We start from the raw sequence: 20508 nt of genomic DNA, 5'->3' as shown, positions 1-20508 counted from the left end.
TTGTGTAAACACTAGCCTGATAACCAAAATCTCATGCATGTTTAATTGTTTCTGCCATTTGGAAGCGCGATTATTCGGAAACCTCTGGACAAAAACGAACAAAGTTGGATTCCACTGAAAAGAGAATTAAACGCCCTTTAAAACGATGTGCCACTTAACCTAACCTAACCCCATTCTTATTTAAGGGTGACATCTACCCGTCCTAGGGGGTTGAAAGAAAAAGGCTAAAAATATTTACTTAAAGTGTATCCCTTTCAAATAAAGTTGACGTGTCTTTCCGATATTTCATATTTTTAACTGCAAGAAAGATATTCAGAGTGGGAAATTTTAAAATTGCCACAGTGTATGTAGGTATAATAAGTAAAATAAAAATTTAATGTTTTTTATAAAGTGTGTGGCATTTTGTTTAAAAAAATGTGTTTAAATTTTTGAGTTTAGCTTTGAAACAATAAAAGAATGAAACAATAGAATCATAAAATATCCTAAAGTAATCCGGATACCCCATTAATTCCATATGTGTCTGAATTATTAAAGTTCTACTGTATTTGTCTTTAATTCTTCAATTTTGTTGTAAGAATTTTGCTTTTTTTAAAATTTAGTTTCATGTAGCTAAATATTAATACAATCGGATTATATCTACATTATATAACACTGCGGTTAGACCAACTTCCGGCAAAAACAACATTTCCTTTAATAGATAAGTAAAAGTTTTTATTTCACATAATAAGATTCTACACGTCATATCTAAAGAAATTAATTAATATTATTTATACAATACTTTTTTATGGGTACTGACTTATCGCGGGAAAAAAATAAATTGTAATAAACCCCACAATTGTAGAAAATACTGCTGCATTTTCCGCAGGGTGTAAAGATTTAAATCAACTGATTTTTTATTTTAATCATGGATTTAAATTAAAAAAATCAGTTTGTTTAAAAACTTATAATAAATCAAAAAACAGCTGTAAAAGTTATAAAAGATCTTATAAACCTATGAAAATAACTCCTATAAATATATTAATTATTATAATATTATTTAAAATAATTTGATTTATTGATTTTCCATATTCAATGTTTTACCCCACGTCATTGTTAAGTTTTAAAGCTTATCAATATTGTAGATATCAATGAATAGATTAGGTTAGGTTAGGGTAACATAGGTGGCAAATACGGTTAAATTAAAATATACGACGGCCTCCCCATAAGAGCAATGAGAGGATTTACGTCCCAGTATTGAAGGACAGAAAATCGAGTCGAATGGTTTCAAGACATAAGCAAATCTACTCTTTGACATAAGTTCATCCTTGTTTAGTCAAACCTCCTACAACACAAGGATAGATTTATGTAGGAAATGCATTGAAATTCTATAGCCATTCTTCAATATCGGGACAGGAATTTAAGCGGTACCCTCCGTATATTTTCTTTATACTTTATACGTATCTGTAGGTAGGTAACTAGGTAACAATGAATAGATTATATTTAAAAAAACAGAGCTAGACTTGAAATTAGTTTAAATAAATTGTGTTTAAATGTCCGAAACAAAAAAAAATAAGCGTGGCATATCATTGTACTCAGGAGACCGAGTTCTTTCAAAACCGGTAATAAAAAATGCAGGTCCGTATTTCAAAAAATTAAGTCGGCCTTTGTATCTCACAAATTATCAGCTAAAAAAAAATAAAGTGGCTATGCGAATGTGCAATTAATTTTTTGATTTTCTGAAAAGTAACGACAGGAAAAAATACAATTGATTTTCAAAAAAATTCTTTTTTTTCAAAAAACTCAGCAATCCTTGAAATTTTGAAAACTTTTTTGATGGCATCTTAGTGAACATCCTAAAGCGCAACTTTGCCCCAATTTAACCATGTTCGTATCTATTACGGTTACCGAGATACCAATGCTCGTACCCCGAATTTGTAGCACCCTGTATTGTTACTAACAACAAAGATATAAAATGTAAAAGCACACCTGAAATTGAAAAAATCCATTCTGTGAGTGAAAACACAAACACCTAAGCAATTAGCAATTAAATATAACTACAGTTTAAAGATACCTACTTAATAAGATAAGATCAAAGTTAAAAAATACTTGAACTGGTACTATAATTTTGTTAACTATTAATTAAGTAGGATTCTTCTTAAAGGTGCAGAATAGGCCGCTCTTTGAGACGGTACTCTAGTTGATACTTTGCTATCAGGTATAGTTTTAGCTAACGCAGCTGCTTCCAACACTGCCCTGATAAATCCTCTAAGTTGTTTGTTTTCTTTTTGCAAAACACTCCTCTCTTCTTTAAGTTCCATTACGTCTATTTCTACTTTATTGTACAAGTTCCAAAACGATTCCATTTTCTCCAGGTCTTCAATGCATTCGTCCAGTATGTCTCTTTGGTGAGATACTGAAGAAGCTCCTGAAGATGTTTGTCCTTCCAATTCCGGGTCTTCTGAACCTCCACACAATTTTTTTGCTTCAAATTTGATGTCTTCGATGGGTGCAATTTTCTTTGATTCTACTTCACTATCTATATCGGCCTCGGTAGTTTGAGATGTTAATACTCCGTAAGTAATTGAAGTCATTGGTCTTGTTCTGATTTTTTCCTCCGACGTTGGTGATCCAGTATGTTTTAACTTTGCTGCAAAAATAGTGAAATTTTTTTAGTTTTTTTTAATGTAATATTTTTTAGTTTATTTTACAGCTACGATTTTTTTTCCTTATGTTTTGTTTTGTTTACTGTTTGTTTTTGATTTCTGACAAACAATTTTTTACTTTATAGTTGTTTATCTGACGCTTCCACTTTATTTTAGTGATTAGACTGGCAAAAAAATATATTTAAATTGGAAAGCTTTAAGTGAAAGTCAGTGCGCTTTAATAAACGATAAAAATAAGCACCGATACGACAATATTATTATCAGGTTTATTTTGAACTTATTAATTCACATTTTTATTTTTTTCTTCTTTGCCCGTTTACCAAACACTGGGGTCGTAGTCAAAACCGGTATCGAGATGAACACCGGTGTCCAGATCAACACCGGTGTCGAGATAAACACCGTTATATGTATAACAAGCGTTACCGAAGTTTCTCTATTTTAAAGATTTATGTTATAGACCGATAGCTGGCTACATAAAAAACCTTATCATCGTTACATGGCTAATTTTTTGTGTGAAGTATCCTTTTGTGTAACCATTGTGAAATAGGCATGTCTGCCAGCGCGATCCCGGGGCTTAAAGCGGGGGTGGCCAATCGAAAGGGTGAAATTTTGACACTAAAAATATTATAAGGTACACGAGTTATAATTGCCAAATAGCTTTTATTTATTATTAGGAAACGTGTAAAATTGTTGACAGACATTTTTCTCGTGGCTGAAATGCCGGCAGACAAGGCGAAAGAGGCATAGAATTTTGACAAAAGAAAATCATCGCATACATGCATGTCGGTTGGTGGAATGTCATGTTTATTGTTAATTAATTTAAAAAGCCGTATGCAAAAGGGGAGACAAAAAAATCGTTATTGAAATAATAAAAAACTATATTTATAATTATTATCTAATCGTATATTATATGATTTATCTATACTTAAATGGACGAGGCGGCGAGCGTTCCCTGAAAGCGCTAAAGTAATATCATACTATAAGGAAACTAGTAGTTTTACTCCTTGTCAAATCCTTTGTTCTTTTTCTGCCACTTTATATGACCTTGTTTTCGCCTCCGTAGCCGACGACGTAGCTGTATAGTCGTGGCCTATTAACTAGGCAAAGTATAGACGTCGCACTCGCCATAGTTTCACAGATATGTATTTAGGAAAATATGAGTTCACAATAAAATAAAATAAAAAAATGATCATCGAATAAAAACTTGCTTGAAAACAGAATATTTTCACATTTCGTGTAGGTAACAATTATTCTGTATCTGAAAATCATCTGATGGGAAGAAATGCGGAAAAATTATATAATGACATATTTTTATATTATTATCTATTTCGGAGATTTTCTACGACATTTTTTTGATTTAAAGCAAGTTTAATTTTCTGTCGATAACTGGATTCGGCATAAAATTATGCTATAGTACACTGTCTTTATTTAAAGCACACTGCGGTGTTGCCAATCTATTTCTTATTTACTAAAACTTTGGTTAAAAACATTATATAAGAAAAGTGGTAAAAAACTAGAGTGAACATAACTTTATTAATACTTCGCTATGTTTTCTTAAACATGAAGGATATCGGAATAAATTCGTGTAGAAAAATTTACTTTATCGTATACAGGATATTTTTTATGGCGTCACCAAAATCGTAATATTTAAAAAATGTTGTATCTCATTTTTTTTAAATGTAACACCTTGTATATTATTTTTCTTTCAGATGTAGAATTAAAAGGTGAACATTTTTTGACAAGACAAGACAGACAAAGATCATATTAGGTGGCATTGAAAAAAATTTATTGTTGAAAGAACCATATGTAATATAATACTGCGAATATCTGCGACAGCGGTAAAAATTTAGAAACACTTTAAATTAATAAAAAAAATGTTCACTTTTTAATTCTGCATCTGACAGAAAAATAATATACAGAATGTCGCATTTAAAAAAGTTGAGATATACCATTTTAAATATTGCGATTTTGGTGACGCCATAAAAAATACCCAATATAGAATAATGTATATAGAATGATGTAAAATAATAAAAAAAATCAAACTAACTTTACCATAACTTTTTTTGTGACACCCTGTATATAACAAAATATTTTAGGATACACCTCTTTATAAACCTTGAAACATATGAATAAAACTTTTTTCACATCTTCGACAAGGACGACGATATTGGATTTCCTCGCACAAATGGGCCACCCTGTATATTTACGGTGGTTTAAAGCTAGGTGTGGCACTTTTCTTCCCTCAAATATAAACTCAATATTTTGTCTATAATATTTTGAAAATATTGTTATATATTATGACCACTTATAATAAAAAATAAATAAAAAAAACATGAAAAAATACAGTCCACTAAATTTATAAGAGATTATGCTATTATAAAATTCTTTCAATTAAAAAATATGAATAATTTGCGGAGACTTTAGATGTACAAAATATTTACTCTAAAATTGTTTCAAAAACCAATTTATATAAATTACCTCGTAAATTATTATTGAAATGAAAATTTTATGGAAAATCCCCTGACCAAAAAATATTTTCATGTGCATATTTGAGACAACCTGTATATCTAAAAAACTATTTTTAAAATCTGCACATATGCTAAAAAAAATAATAACATTTAATTAATTACATAATATCTCAGGTTCTAAAATAAACAAATATAATTAAATGTTAATTGATAATTACTATCAGCTTGCCGATTTATATCCGATGGAAATCTAAAAAGACTCAAAGAACAATTTTTTGAATTATTTCCACAATTAATAGCAGCGCACAGTAAGGCACTCATTTTTTGTCAATCCATCCCTGTGCTCGGACGCAACGCTCGAACCTCACAGCTCGACGAACCGAATTCAACTGAAACGCTTTGCAACCTGCCAGCTTGCAAAAACTGGCAGAAAATATTTGCGAGAGTGCAACTACTCTTTTCCTTAAACTATGGTAATATCGCGCTTTTGATAACTGTCTGCAGTTGATTGAGCCACGATCTTTTTGTCTGCCCTTTTGCATACGGCTTTTAAAATAAATAAATATGACATTTCACCAATCAGCATGCAAATATGCCATAATTTTGTTCATTCTTCAAATTTCATTTTTTAATAATTTTTAAAATTTCATGCCTCTTTCGCGTTGCCTGTCGGCATTTTAGCGACTAGAAAAATGTCTACCAACAATTTTCCACGTTTCTTAATAATAAATCAAAGCTATTTTCGCCATTATAACTCATGTATCTTATAATATTTTTAGTGTCAAAATTTCACCCTTTCGATTGGCCGCCCCCGCTTTAAGCCCCGGGATCGCGCTGGCAGATATGACTATTTCATAATGGCTACACAAAAGGATACTTCACACAAAAAATTAGCCATGTAACGATGATAAGGTTTTTTATGTAGCCAGCTCTTAGACTATTAAGAGTCCATTTCACTAGTCCGAAAAAGTAACAAAATAGCGTTCGGCATTTAACGTTTTATGTAAAACTGACTAGGTATGTTTACACAAATGAAGAAGGAAATTAAAGATAAAGGATTATACTATATCCGTATGGTAGCACACAGTGGCGGATACAGAGAGGGAGCCCATGGGGCCTAGGCCCCCCCTAAAATCTATAAATTGGGTTAAATAATAGGCTTTTGGGTTAAAAATCGCTCTAAAAAGCATATTCTCCATTACCTTTTATTTGGGCCCCCCTAAAATTTATTCCGGCCCCCCCCTAAAATAAATTTCTATATCCGCCCGTGGTAGCACATTTTTAGACAACTTCTTTATTTTTAAGATTTTTATGGTCAATCATCAACAAAATATTCCTTATGTTTGGACATAAATTACAGTTGAGGGTTGGAACCTTTGGTGTTACACAGCAAAATAAAAACACTAAATCACCACAATACACCAAAACACTTTTACTTTTATACTGGACGCGCGTTTCGCTAACCATGTTAGCATCATCAGCAGATGATTATAAACTAAAGTACAATCTACAAGTTGAGCGTTTATATACTCGCTCAGTGGGCACCGAGTGGGCGTGGCAAAATCTAGCCAACCGAGTCAGAGCCAACTGAGCGTAACAGTTAGATTTCCGCCACTAGAGTAGTAGGAACAAAGAACTTGAAGGAATTGGACCGTTGACTCTTCTTCATACTATCTTTACATTTATTAATTCTGATGCTTCATCAAAGCTTCATCAAAAAGCATCAGAATTAATAAATGTAAAGATAGCATGAACAGAGTCAACGGTCCAATTGGAATGTAATATATTTCCTTCAGCCACACACTCGCTTTACCCGACCCCTGAGGGCGACCCGAAAGTACAGCCAGTAATAGACTCATAAAGTTATATTCTCCGTCTCAAGTGTATGCTCGATTAATGATTTACGAGATGCTGTGCGTCTCAAATTACATACGTTAGACGAACTTGTTGGAAGATTATTGGACAAATATGTTTTAAATAAAATCTTTATTCTACACCCAACACTTAAAACACTTGAATACTTTAGAAAGGAGATTCACAGACAATTTTTTATCACCACACCACTTTCATTTAGATAAAAGCCACAATATACTCCGGTCAAATTAAACATTTCAATCTACCAAAATTCACCGCCAAAGCGGAATTGTGTTTACCTTGGGTTAGCCATTAGAAAGAAGAGGAAAAAAGTCCCCATCGATCCAACGTCGGCTTAAAAAGTTATTCAATATCGAATGTCAATTTAACATTGAAAACAATTTAACAAAACGATAAACCAACTATCCTCTGACTGATTTAGTTATGGAGGTTTTCTCTGAAATTTTGCGGAATATGTAATTTTACAGACAATGGACCAGCTGTGATTACGGTATCTCTTAATAAGGAAGAAAAGGTGACCCTAACTCGAAAGAGAAACTGTGATAAAATGGGTCACCCTGTACAACACTATAATATTATACAGTATACTGTGGTATACATCATCATAATCAACATAAAACAGCAATACACCAAAAGACTTCACTTTAGCAATGGACGAGCGTTTCACTAACCATGTTGGCTTCATCAGCAGATGATTAAAATAGTTTAATTAAAACAGTTTTAGTCATCTACTGATGATGCTAACATGGTTAGCGAAACCCCAAAGGTTCCAACCCTCAACTGTAATCATACACGTACAGGGTGTCCCACTAAGAATAGCTCTCGGATGTATCTCAGAAAGTATTTGCCGTAGGACCTACGGGAAAAAATATTTATAACTAAAGGGGCTATGAGAAATTGCTGGAAATTATTTTCAAGTTTCTAAAACGGTCGTTAGAGGGCGCAACTGCTATGGAAAACAAGAAAATAGAATTTTTACAGAATTTTGCCTAGATAATGAGTACTATAAATAATAGCTTCATAATCTTCAGTAAATTTTGGATTTTTTTTGTTAGAGCCATTTTCCCCTATCTGGTAAAATAAAGTGGGGGAAGGTTAGATCTATCGTTATTTAAATGTTAATAACTCCGGACTCTCTCTCTCTCTCTCTGGATTATCAGAATCCAATAAACGAGGGCTCGTTTAAAAGAGCGTTTCTTACTCTACTGCTACTACTAGCAGATAGTAAAGAGTAGTAAAAGCTTAAAAAGTCAGCGGAAACCGCATCTTCATATCTTCTTTCAAACCGAAGATATTAGCAAAATTATAATAAATACCAAAAAATAAGCCCTTAATTGCCTTATTTTTACAACACGTTATCAGTAGCCCTCTTGATTATGCCCATTCTAACACAAAAAATAAGATAGAAACAGTTAGTTTATTTTAAAATCGACGAAATACCAGAATACTATAATACCAGATGTATTAATATCTAATAATTAAGATATTAATAACAGTGAACAAGAAACGATGATTCAGTGAAAAAGTTGCTTTTGACGTAATAGTATAAACGTCAAATTGTTATTAGATCAACATTTTGATAGTCTTTTATCTTTTAATTGCTTTTTCAAAATGCCCCAACAACTTCAACTACTTCAAATAATAAAGGCACTTGAAAAGGCAATTAAAAGATAAAAAACGCTGCTAAGACTATCGAAATGTTGATCTAATAACAATTTGACGTTTATACTATTACGTCAAAAGCAACTTTTTTCCAAAGTCTACCATGACTTCACTGAGTCATCGTTGTTCACTGTATTATTAGATATTAATACATCTGGTGTTATGGTATTCTGGTATTTCATCCATTTAAAAATAAACTAACCGTTTCTATCTTATTTTTTTGTTAGAATGGGCATAATCAAGAGGGCTACTGATACCGTGTGGTAAAAATAAGGTAATTAAGGGCTTATTTTTTGGTATTTATTATAATTTTGCTAATATCTTCGGTTTGAAAGAAGATATCAAGATGCGTTTTCGCTGACTTTTTAAGCTTTTACTACTCTTTACTATCAGCTAAAATAACATATACTATCGTATTTCATTTTTTTGAACAAACGCGCTATGTTTGTTAAATTGTAAGAAAGCGCCCCCTAGCGTCTATGTTCAAAACCTTATTATTATCATTTTTATGGTACCGTATGATCGAAAAAAAACGGCGTTAATTTTACATATAAAATGTCAGCGATCTTCATTTCATAGCCATCGTTGACGCCGTTTTTATTCGATCATACGGTATAATATAGAGTAAGAAACGCTCTTTTAAGCGAGCCCTCGTTTATTGCATTCTGATAATCCAGAGTCCGGAGTTATTAACATTTAAATAAAGGCAGATCTAACCTTCCCCCACCACTTTATTTTAGCAGATAGGGGAGAATGGTTCTAACAAAAAAAATCCAAAATTTAGTGAAGATTATGAAGCTATTATTTATAGTACTCATTATCTAGGCAAAATTCTGTAAAAATTCTATTTTCTTATTTTCCATAGCAGTTGCGTCCCCTAGCGGCCGTTTTTAAAACTTGAAAATAATTTCCAGCAATTTCTCATAGTCCCTTTAGTTATAAATATTTTTTTTCCGTAAGCCCTAATAAGAACGCTAATACTTTCAGAGATACAGCCGAGAGCTATTCTTAGTGAGACACCCTGTACGTATGAAGTACATCAATAAAATTATTTTCACTTACGTAATGAAAAACCTTTTTCTACAGCCCTTTGGTACAATTTCTCGTCATCGGTTAAGCCCCCATCTACATCCCTGGACAAAGTTATCTCAGTAATCGGTATCCATTTCGTAATCCTTTCTCTTTCTGTCTCAAACTTCGTGCACGTAACAGACAAAGACACAAGATGCTGACCTTTAGATAACAGATTTTGAAAATATTCCAAAATACTATTTGAGCAAGAGCTGAGAAATCTTAATCTCAATTCATCTAAAGCCAAATCATTTTTCAGCCGCTTTTTCACAATTAGGAATTTCTTTTTCAGGTCTGCTTCTTCTAATTCTAACGTTTGTAGTCTTTCTCCGCGTCTCTTTTTTATTTCGGCATAACTGTTTTCTAAGGTTCCAATGAGTTCCTTAAAAATAAAAATAATAATTAGCAAAGTTGAAAACAAATCATTTCTTGGTAATATTTGTTTTCCACATAATATGTGCATTATTCTTGGACACACTGTATTATAATAAAATTAATCTACGACAATTTACACCCAAAAGATTATCATTTGGATGTCATTGTGGCTTTCATAATAGCACGCAAATTTTAAAATAAGAAACAACCAAAAAAAGGTACCTAAATACGTTTATTTATTGTAAACATTAATTATATAATATCAGTACAATTGGTTAAATTAATTCCAGACGATGACAGGTGAGTTGAATTTTTAGAAAGTAAATTTATTTCCTGAGTGCTTGAACTTGTTGAAGACCCATCATTGCCAGAAATGTTACCTAAAATATTACATGACACTTTTTTCTTATTTTCTTTGGAATTTTCTACATAGCTCTCTGCCACTGTGTTAGAGCGCCAACCAGCATGTCTTTTAACAGTTAATAAATCCACTTCTGAATCTGCAAGCAACGACGCAGATGATCTACGGAAACAATGTACAGTGTATTGTTGTGGATTTGGAAGACTTAAGAACAATGCATTTTTATACGGCATTTTCCCTAAAGTATTAATGCCAACGGGTTGCTTAATACATTTTCCATTTCTGTACCCCACAAAAAATCGAGTATACTCTGTGTTGCTTGACCGCATAGCTATATATCTTCGAACCATTTCCACCATATTTATTCCTTCAACATTCCCTTTCGTTATAAAAACATCTCGTGATATCTTTGTTTTCGTAAATGGAATAATGACATGAATGCATTGTCCTTCATCTTTAACATTTTGCAGCTGCAGATTTGTCAACTCGATACGCCGCGCCGGCAGGCTCCCGCAAGTCCCACTATCAATGAAACTTTTGTCAGGAAATAAGTTTCATCATCGGCTTCCAACAAAAAACGAGCTATGTCTTCTTTTCTTAAAATTCTCGATTTTTTTGACCGAAATCCTTCCGATTTTCTTTTTAGAAATGCAATTAAATGGACGTACTTACTAATATCTGTATTTTTCTTCACTGATATAACTGAACGTAGCATGGAATAATATACCCAAAGTGATGAAGCCTTCCTATGTTTTGAAAGATGTTCAAAATATGCCAAGAGAACCTTTCCGTTACGATTCGTTACTATTCTTGATTTTCTTCCCTTTATACCAATCTTCAAATTTTACATAGGCTTGCTCGTACGTTTGACTTGATTTTTCGGGACGTAGGGAATCGACAACGTTTTGCGCAAACCCTTCAATATCCGAAGGGACACTTTCAGAATCAGAATCACCCATATTAATATTATTTTTTGCTTTTTGCTAAAACTGAACATCCTGAACGTTTAACACAAAATTGAACATCAATAATTGAGTTGTCAAAGTCAGAATGGAAACAATCAACAAGCACGGTTACCACGGCGCCGGCGTCGACTAATATGGGCACCTGATAATTTTGAATTTTAATTTTTATAAGAATATCTCTGATATTTTAAATTAAATCAAATCTCTTTGGATCGTCTGGATCAACTTAACTGGTAGTATAGTTCAACCCCAGAAACACGTCTATGAGGTTTTTTTCTAAATAATTTTTTCTTGAAAAATCGGAATTTTTTGAAAAATTTTTTGGTATTTTTTTTTGTTTTTATGTAAAAACCATAATTTCTTAATAATATGGCAACATAGGTAGTAGATTAAATTTACAAGAAAGAAAATCCAGAAAAGATCCAGTGGTTCTCAAACAAATCTCGAAGTATTGGAAAGAATGTGTAAGGTCCAAGAACTATTGACTACAATAAAACGACGGAAAGCAGCATATTTTGGTCATATTTTTCGAAATAACAAATATAGTTTCCTACAGCTGATCGTTGAGGGAAAGATTGAATGAGAAACGAGGCATCGGGCGTAAACGGTTTACCTGGTTGCGGAATTTGCGCCAGTGGTTTAATATAGGAGAGGCCAGTGCAATTATCGGTTTGGCTCAAGACAGGGAGGAATTCCAATTGATGGTCGCCAACCTCCGATGAGGAGAAGACACATGAAGAAGAGGGTTCTCAAAATTTTAGCAAAAAATCATTTTTTTTTTGGAAATTTTCAAAGTAAAATAACTGCGTTATTTTGGACTTATTTGAAAAACGATAAAGAGAAAATATGTTTCTTTTATCGAGATCTACCACCCTTTAAAATACTTGCACTTATTCCTGGGATACCCTGTTTATAACAATACACGTGATGCGTATACGCAAAGTTGCGAACGATGTCAAGAATAGGTACCCAGATTGGCGCCGACTACCGGAAAGCGGGAAACCTGCTTGCACTGTGTTCGCACACTATGGCCTCGAATCATCTATACAAGAGGAAAATAGTTATTTATGGTATACTAGTGTGTTATCTTATAAACAAGTCACGCTGGGAAATGTTTAGTCCTCGAGGCCGTAGGCCGAGAAGGCTAATTTTCTCAAGTTATGATGTTCTCATATTATGTTGATTTATGATGTTCTCATATTCTATGTTATAATACGCGACACACGAGTGCCATACAACATTTTATCCAACAGCAGAACTGTTTCATGTCCAATCTCTAAAGAATAATTGATTTAAAAGGATTATCAGGGTGCGTTTATGTTACTATGCAATATAGATGTGCGTTTTGTTTTTTTGTAAATAATAATCAGCACTGACATTAAGACGAGATTGTTTAACGATAAATTAGTGAATTATCAACCAGCAACTCAGATTTTAAAGAAAAATGATTCAGGAAGATCATCCGCAAAAAAATATTAACCAGGCAGAGGCGGCTACAGCACAAATACTGCCAGAAAAGTCTCCTGGCGTATATGATAGGGAATTCATGACACACTAGTTTGTTATAACTGCAAACACTCAGGCTTGTGTTATTATTTATTTTATATGCATGTATACATGTCAGTAATGTTTGTATAAGTAGTGGATGTTGGTTAAACTTATATTAAGTTATATTAAACATTAACATTTTGAGAAAACTTCATTCTTTATAAAAATTTTTCGCTTTTGTTCTAGTATGGTTAACCCCGTCTATACTTTTGCAAATGTCCATACCGATATAGAGAAAATAAAAAAAAATCAAAATATGGTTGAATTTTTCCCTCGTTTTTTCCTTATATTATAAAAATCAAAACGCCAAAATAATTAATTGTTATTAACTTTGATTATCTTTATATTTTTTGATGTTCTAAAATGTTAAAGAAGCACAAAGTTTATTTAGTTCAAGGCTACTGAAAGTGTGATACTAGTTATCGGAAGGTGATACTTTAACAACAGCAAAAAATATGACGTTGGTCAAAATTAATAATAACCATCTATCAAAGAATAATGACGAAATGATATTAACCATCGTAACGTGTTTTCACTTCAGTTTTCAGATTCAAATTCAATCATATTTTCATGTTTTTTTTTAATTTTCTCTAAATCGGTATGGATGAGAAATGAGGAAAAGTATAAATTGGATTAACCATTTTAGAACAAGCAAAATTTCATACCGATTTAGAGAAAAACATTAATCATAAAAAAGGTTTTCCTCTTGTAAAGACGTTCCGGGGAGATATTGTATATCGAACCCTTTTCAAAAACTGCGGAGCCAGTTTCAACGGCATTAACCTCCTGCATATTCCTATAATCCTATTATTCAGAGATCCCCTCCATATCCTTCATTTAAGAAACAGTATTCACCCCTCTTCTATAAATTATAAAAATCATTATACAACAAACATATTATATCAATCACACTCCAGACACTAGTTAAATAAGATTTTAGGAATTCTTCTAGCTTATTAATAAATAAAAATAATTTATATGCATTCTATTAGGAGAAACAATGGCTGAAATACCGTGAATATAAAAAACATTTTTCTGAAAAAGAATTTAGGAGAAAAGATCGTGAGAGCAAGAAATCATGCTATAAAAACGACTAGAAACAGTTTAACTGATAAAAGATTAAAGACACAGGCGCATGATCGTTGAACAAAATCTAACATTTTGTCCACTCAGCTTGTACTATTATTTACTTACACATCATTTTTAACTAATGCAATGCTTTATCTGCGGTTAGTACCTCCATATCATCCGACAGACAAAGCCGGAGAGATTTCTAAGATCACTTTACTGCATAGTCGGGAATATTTGGATACATTTTATTTATTAGGATAACAGAAATTGGCAGAGTGGTGTAACATTCCAAGTTCTGTTTTGGATGTCTATCTCGAAATCAGTTAACAGAAATATTAAAAAGTTTGAGAAAAATTAGGTCTCAGCAGGGGCGTTGCAAAAGAAAACGTATTATTCATCTAATGTTTCACCTATACGGGGTGCAAATATTTTCAAGGCTGGTAGTTCTCGATAAAAAAAAATATATTTTCTCTATGCCGGTTTTAAAATAACACCAAAATATTCTAGAAATTTTACTTTAAAAATAAAAAAAAAAAATTGCTTTAATTTTTTTTGGTTTCTCTTTTAATCGCTGGATTATTTCTGTTTTTTTTTTCTGTCTAAATTTATTCTAGTATCGACTATCCTTTTTTATTCAAAAAATAAAATTATTTTAACGAATTCACTGACTATGAAGCTGAAAAACAAGCTGGATTTCTATCAGTAAGATCAACTGTCCACCACCTCTTTTGTATCACACAAAAAATTCAGCTGTTAATAAGGAAATCCATCTACTATTCGTTGACATAAAAAACGTACGACAAAGTTCCGCTTGTTAAACCGTGGGAGATACTGGAGACAACAAACATCAATGCTACAATAATTTAAAGACGTTAAAGAAATATATAAAAAAAACATATAAAAATAAAAATTCAGTCTCCAGTGGATTCATACCAAATAAAGGACTGCAACAGGGTTGCTGTCTATCACCAAAACTCTTTAAAATATTTTTAGAAAAGACGCTGCTACAATGGAAACGGAAACGTAACCATATGGGTTATCTCGCTAAATAGCAACACCATCTATACATTAAGTTTTGACGACCAAGTACTACTGGCGCAAGACTCCGACGATTTCGAAAATATGACCAGAAAGATCATCAAAGAATACAGAAACTGGGGATTGGAAGTGTATTGAGATAAAATGGAATATATGTGCATCGTGCGTCGGCGGACTCCAAGAAAATGTCCCCCTCGAAAACGGTCAAAATATTAACAGTTGCAGAAATTATAAATACTTGGGAGCCAAAATTTCAAGGGATGGCACTCTGGATAAAGCCATTAGGGACAGAAACGCTCAGGGAAGAAAGGCAAACACTATGCTAACGGCGCGGCGTCTTGTGGAATAGTAACATCTCTAAATCGTCATCTCTAAAAACCATTCGTTGATGTAGTCTGTGGACATAATCTTCTCCAGCGACATCGTCTCCCGGTCGGCAACCACGCACTTCAAATCACAAGGTGGGCGGACTTCCCGCCCCATAACGATGCTGGCTGGAGTCTACCCTGTGGATTCTTGGACGGATGAACGATAGGCCAACAGGAACAGGTGAATGAATTTGTTCTAGTCTCGTTGGTGATCAGAGACTACTTTGGCCAGATAATGGTTGATGGTTCTGTTCATGCGTTCAACCTGGTCTTCCTGATCTTAAAGACTCCGCAGACGCCTTGGAACAGATTGGACTCGAAGTTTCTTTCCTGATCTGAATGAAGTTCCATGGGAACACGGAACCTGCAGATCCATTCTTTAACAAGGGCATCAGCAATGGTGGACGCTTCTTGATTTGCCAACACGTAGGCCTCGACCCATTTACGGAAGTAATCCGTTACTACCACAATGGGGTGTAATTGGTGAGGGGTTGGGGGGAGTCTTACATTGTACTGGCGCATTGGGGCTTTAACTCGGTTTTGTGGTCCATTTAAGATGGCGCAAACATCAAATTTCTTGCACCAGTCCCTTACATATTCTTTACAATTCAGCCAATAAAACCGTTCTCTCAGTTTTCGAAGTGTCTTGGTAATACCAAGTTGCCCGCCGCCGATTTCATTGTGAACTTCCTCCAAGACTTCCGGGACCCTCTTCTTCGGAATGACAATCTGCTTCTGGTTTTCTTGCCCCTCTGGTTTCTCGATCACACGGCGAAGTAATCTGTCATCTATAACCAGAAAATCCCACTGGGCCCAGTACGACTTCACGTTCTACGAATATCTGCAAACTTCCACCTTGGGCTTCGGTCCGCGTTTTTTCAGTTAATGAGTAAGCCTAATTTTGGATCACTGATTTGGTCCTTTGCAAGATCTTCGGGTTGCTAAGTATCATTAACCACACTCATTCTTAAAACTTTCGCTTCTTTCCCTTCTTTAAAACGATTTCTCATCTGTCCGCAATTCCAGCAGCGAATCGGTCCCCCCTTCTTGCTCATATAATGATCCAGCACTTTCCGCACAATCCTTTCCACTTTGGAGTCGTCGGAGCAATCCTCAACAGCCCGTACAAACCCTAGAGACCTAGAGCATTCTTGCACGGCCTCAAATTACAGGGCACGTGCTAGAGCATCTCCTAAATTTGTTGGATGAGCTAAAAGTACTGCTTGCCTTGTCTCGTTGTCCCATAAATCATCCATAAAATCCTGTACTGTTAAGCGCTCCATAACATTTTCGGGCATAGCAGGGCACGCAAGGCGAACACGGCGGACTATTTCAGCTTGATATTCTCGTATAGGGTCTCATTAGGCATCTGAACACCGTTCTTGACTTTTAAATGATAGAGTTGCTCCAAATGACCATGGCCGTACCTTATTTCTAAATATCGTACTAGTTGCTGATAATCTCCTTGTTCTGATGGTGATACTGTCCTGATACATGCCTCCTTCTTCTACACATTGTCAGTAATGAGATGATTGTGGGCTCGCAACTTAAAAGTTTTTTTTTGTTTGATTTAAAAGTTTTTACCAACTTTTAACTATACTTCAGGCTTAATAAATAAAATATAATGTATTCTTTATTATTATTTATTACCTAAAGCCTTTATTTTAATACGACGGGTAAGTCTTCATAGGTTAGGGGTACGGGTACCTACGATTTTTGAGATACCTAGGTAAGTAAAACTTAACTAATTACGTTACAAAAGAACCTTATTAATTGAGGAAAGGAATAGGAAACAAATAATAAAAATAAAACCCAATGTTAATATTTTCATTTTTTTATGTACCTACCTCGGTACCTACCAATATCAGAATACAAAAAAACTTCTACAATCTAAAACACCACTTAACTTAAAAATTAGTTTTTGATTTAACATTCTTACTTACTAAAAAACGAAGGCATCAAAAATTAGATATTATAAAATAAAATTGTTTTAGTAAGCTTCTGCCGAAGACCTTCTCTATTACCTAAAACTCTTTGTGACATTTTTTTTGCATCGCTATAAATTCTCAAATCTGCATATTTACTTGCAATAAATTTAATAATTTGAATCTCATGTAGATCATTGCAAGTATCTATAACAGGATGTGGTTCGAAAAGATTTTGTGATATTAAGGGTATGAAATGAGAAGAAACCACAGATACACACAACTTTTTTTGGCCACGTTGACCACTAATAATCAAGGTTTTATATATTTTCTCTGAAAACTCAACAATTTTAAATACTGCAGTCGAACTCACCAGAAGCTTTCCTCTTGAAATAAAAGTAGTAAATGCAGAAACTACATTCACATCAATGGCATAATTGTGGTCAACGTTTGACTTTTTGTCTAAAACAATATTGTGACGATATTCACAATTAGATTTAGATAAAAATTTCCTAACAACAAAACCGCTGATATAAAATAATATGTTTTTTTGAAGTGAAGATAAAGAAACTCGATAAAACTGAAACTCTGTACCTTCGACACCCTCATTTCTTTGCAAATCTGAGGTGGTTTCAGATTGAAAATCAAATATTGTAGAAAATTCTTGTTGAAAATCTACGCAATTGGCGTTAATTGATGGAGTTACATAATTTGAGAAAAGTAGCTTCCTAAGAGTCCATTGAAACTGCAGGCAATTAGGGTTATTATTCCATCCCGTTCTTGATCTGATACAACAAAAATACAGTTCGAGATGGTCCTGTGAAGTTTTATAGGTCAGGAAATACTTCAAACTCTTATTTCCCATATTTAAAAGATCGTTAGTTAATTTTTCAAAACTGTTAAGTATTAATGAAAAAACCTAGAGCAAATGTTTTTCGGGGATGTTTAAGAAGATCCTTATCCCCAATTTTTATTTTTTTAATATAGTCTCGTGATTTTTGAAAAAAGCTCTCCCAAACACATTTATTTCTTAATGACATTGGAGATTTAAAGTTTTTTCCGTAAATACATCTCGAATTCATCATGTCGAAAAGTCTGTCAAAAAACCTGATGAATTCAGTAGTAGCTTCACTATTCTGAAAATCAGGATCACCACTTTGTCTCAAATAATCTATCGCATCTGCAACACTAGCACTTATTGTTTGTGCTGCCAGTTTCACTTTCATTTTTTTGCCTGAATAATTTATATGTTGGTTACTTAAAGAATTAGCAAATTTAAAATCTTCTTTTTCTTGTACCTCATGTAATTTTTTAATGAAATTAAATGATATTGGACCTAAATCAGAATTTAATTCATACTCAGATAATGCATTCCGGCACAATTTTAGCATATGGCATGGATCCAGTATGCAGTAAATCTTATTGGCATTCTGGGGATGTTTAATATTTGCAACTATTTCTTCAGATGATATTCTGAACCCTAACAAATGTAATGATTTCAAATTCGTTGCACATCCATCACATGTCACTGATCGGACACAAACCCCGACCTCACCTAACTTCTCAATAGCAACTTTAATCAATTGAGCTTGCAGATTTGCTGAAATTTTATTAACTAGGAAATAGGCGATTGGTAATTTAATTTTTTTTGAATACGATACTATTTGAAAAACAAGAGCCTCAGTCGCCAATTCCTCTAAATTAGGAGCAGCTATAGCACCACAGTCAACATAGCCACAATGCTTGTCATTTTTTTTGTCATACACTATTTGAGACCTAATGGCCATGGAGTCAAATATTAAAGCCACATCCTGCATATGTACACATTCTTGGACATTACATTTTATATAATTAAACACCTCTGAAGAAAACCAACTTCACATTTTCGTGCAGATAGCCAGTTTCTTATCCGGGAGGGATGGGGTAACTTAATTTGTTTTCGAATAAAATTATATGCTTTGGGACTATAGAAATATAAAGTTAATGCAAACTTTTTTAATTCTTCAGAGTATCTTCTTCGTGAAGGAGCTACATTTGAATTTTTCATTTCACTTTGGGCTAAATCTAGGATTAAACCTTCAAAATTATTTTGAAGCACAGTTTCCAAATCGTTACTCATTTTTTTTTCTTTCTGTAATACTTTTATTAAGTCCTTCATAGTAGTTATCTTCATGTTTCTTCTCTTTAGGCGTTGCTGGAGAATCTTAATTTTTTTATTTTTGATACTAGTTTCTGGGAATTTTACCTTTCTTGGTGATGTCTGGGTCGTTCATCAATGTCTTTTGATTTTGGCATGATGTTTTCTAACTAAAAATTACAATAACATAAATTTAATATGCAATAACCTATCAAATTTACTATTATTTACCTCTACCGTCACCTCCACCTCAGCTTTATGAGCTCGTTCCAATTTTCTACGTTTAAATTTATGTTCTTGATAATACCTTGGAAAATTAAAAATTGATGGCACTACATTAGCTTTCAACCTTTTCTTGCTTGCAGTTGATTCTGAATAATCTTCCATTTTGAAATGTTGACTACATATCGGGGTATAAGGTGTAGGAGTAAAATTGTCCAATCGTGTAGCTTTTACCCATTGCTCCATAAGGATTGGATTTTTCAATGGAAATCCCAAGAACATGGATACCTTTTCATTAAAATTGCACTTCCAAACCAAAACCGACTTACCTGTGGTATTGAATATCCTGATTTGGGCTCCACACATTAGTGCAGTTATAGGCACAACAACTTTTCACCATTTTTTCTTAAAAAACGTGAAAAAAATAAGTTTAAATTGAAATCAAAGTTGAAATTGATGAGGACTCTCATAAACACAAAAGTGATAGACAGAGAAAACAATACACTATTTGCAGCTGCACTACTCTCACACGAAGGCTAGTTTTAAAGGAAGCGTTTGCGTACGAGCGAGCCTTCCACTTGTTTGCGTGTAATTCAGTGTACTGTCTGCAGGATATCAGTAGCGTCTCCTTGCAGTGCAATAGTCAAAGCGGTAGCTTTTTCAGCGGTTGTCCAGCCGTTCGCTTTCGCAGCGGCTTCAAACTGGTAAAAATAGTTGGCTCAAGCAGTTTTTCCGCCAAACTGTGGAGGTTTCATAACTATCTTTGAGGTAGACTTATTT

General features: G+C 33.5%; 1 protein-coding gene across 1 annotated transcript in view; it reads right to left on the bottom strand.

Moving 5' to 3' along the window:
- Positions 1 to 1950: 1950 nt before the first annotated feature.
- The window catches only part of LOC115881810 (dynein regulatory complex subunit 2), a 62400-nt gene continuing 43842 nt past the window's right edge, over positions 1951 to 20508 (bottom strand). Inside the window, exons 5-6 of the mRNA XM_030899481.1 lie at positions 9710 to 10100; positions 1951 to 2626 (exon numbers count right to left, since the gene is read on the bottom strand). Of these exons, the coding sequence (XP_030755341.1) occupies positions 2115 to 2626; positions 9710 to 10100 (903 nt within the window). The 3' untranslated portion in view covers positions 1951 to 2114. The remainder of the gene's footprint in view (positions 2627 to 9709; positions 10101 to 20508) is intronic.

This window comes from Sitophilus oryzae, unplaced genomic scaffold, assembly GCF_002938485.1.
Source record: "Sitophilus oryzae breed Bouriz unplaced genomic scaffold, Soryzae_2.0 scaffold_1740_pilon_pilon, whole genome shotgun sequence".
Classification (NCBI taxonomy): domain Eukaryota; kingdom Metazoa; phylum Arthropoda; class Insecta; order Coleoptera; family Curculionidae; genus Sitophilus; species Sitophilus oryzae.
This window is presented reverse-complemented; position numbering and strand designations above follow the sequence as displayed.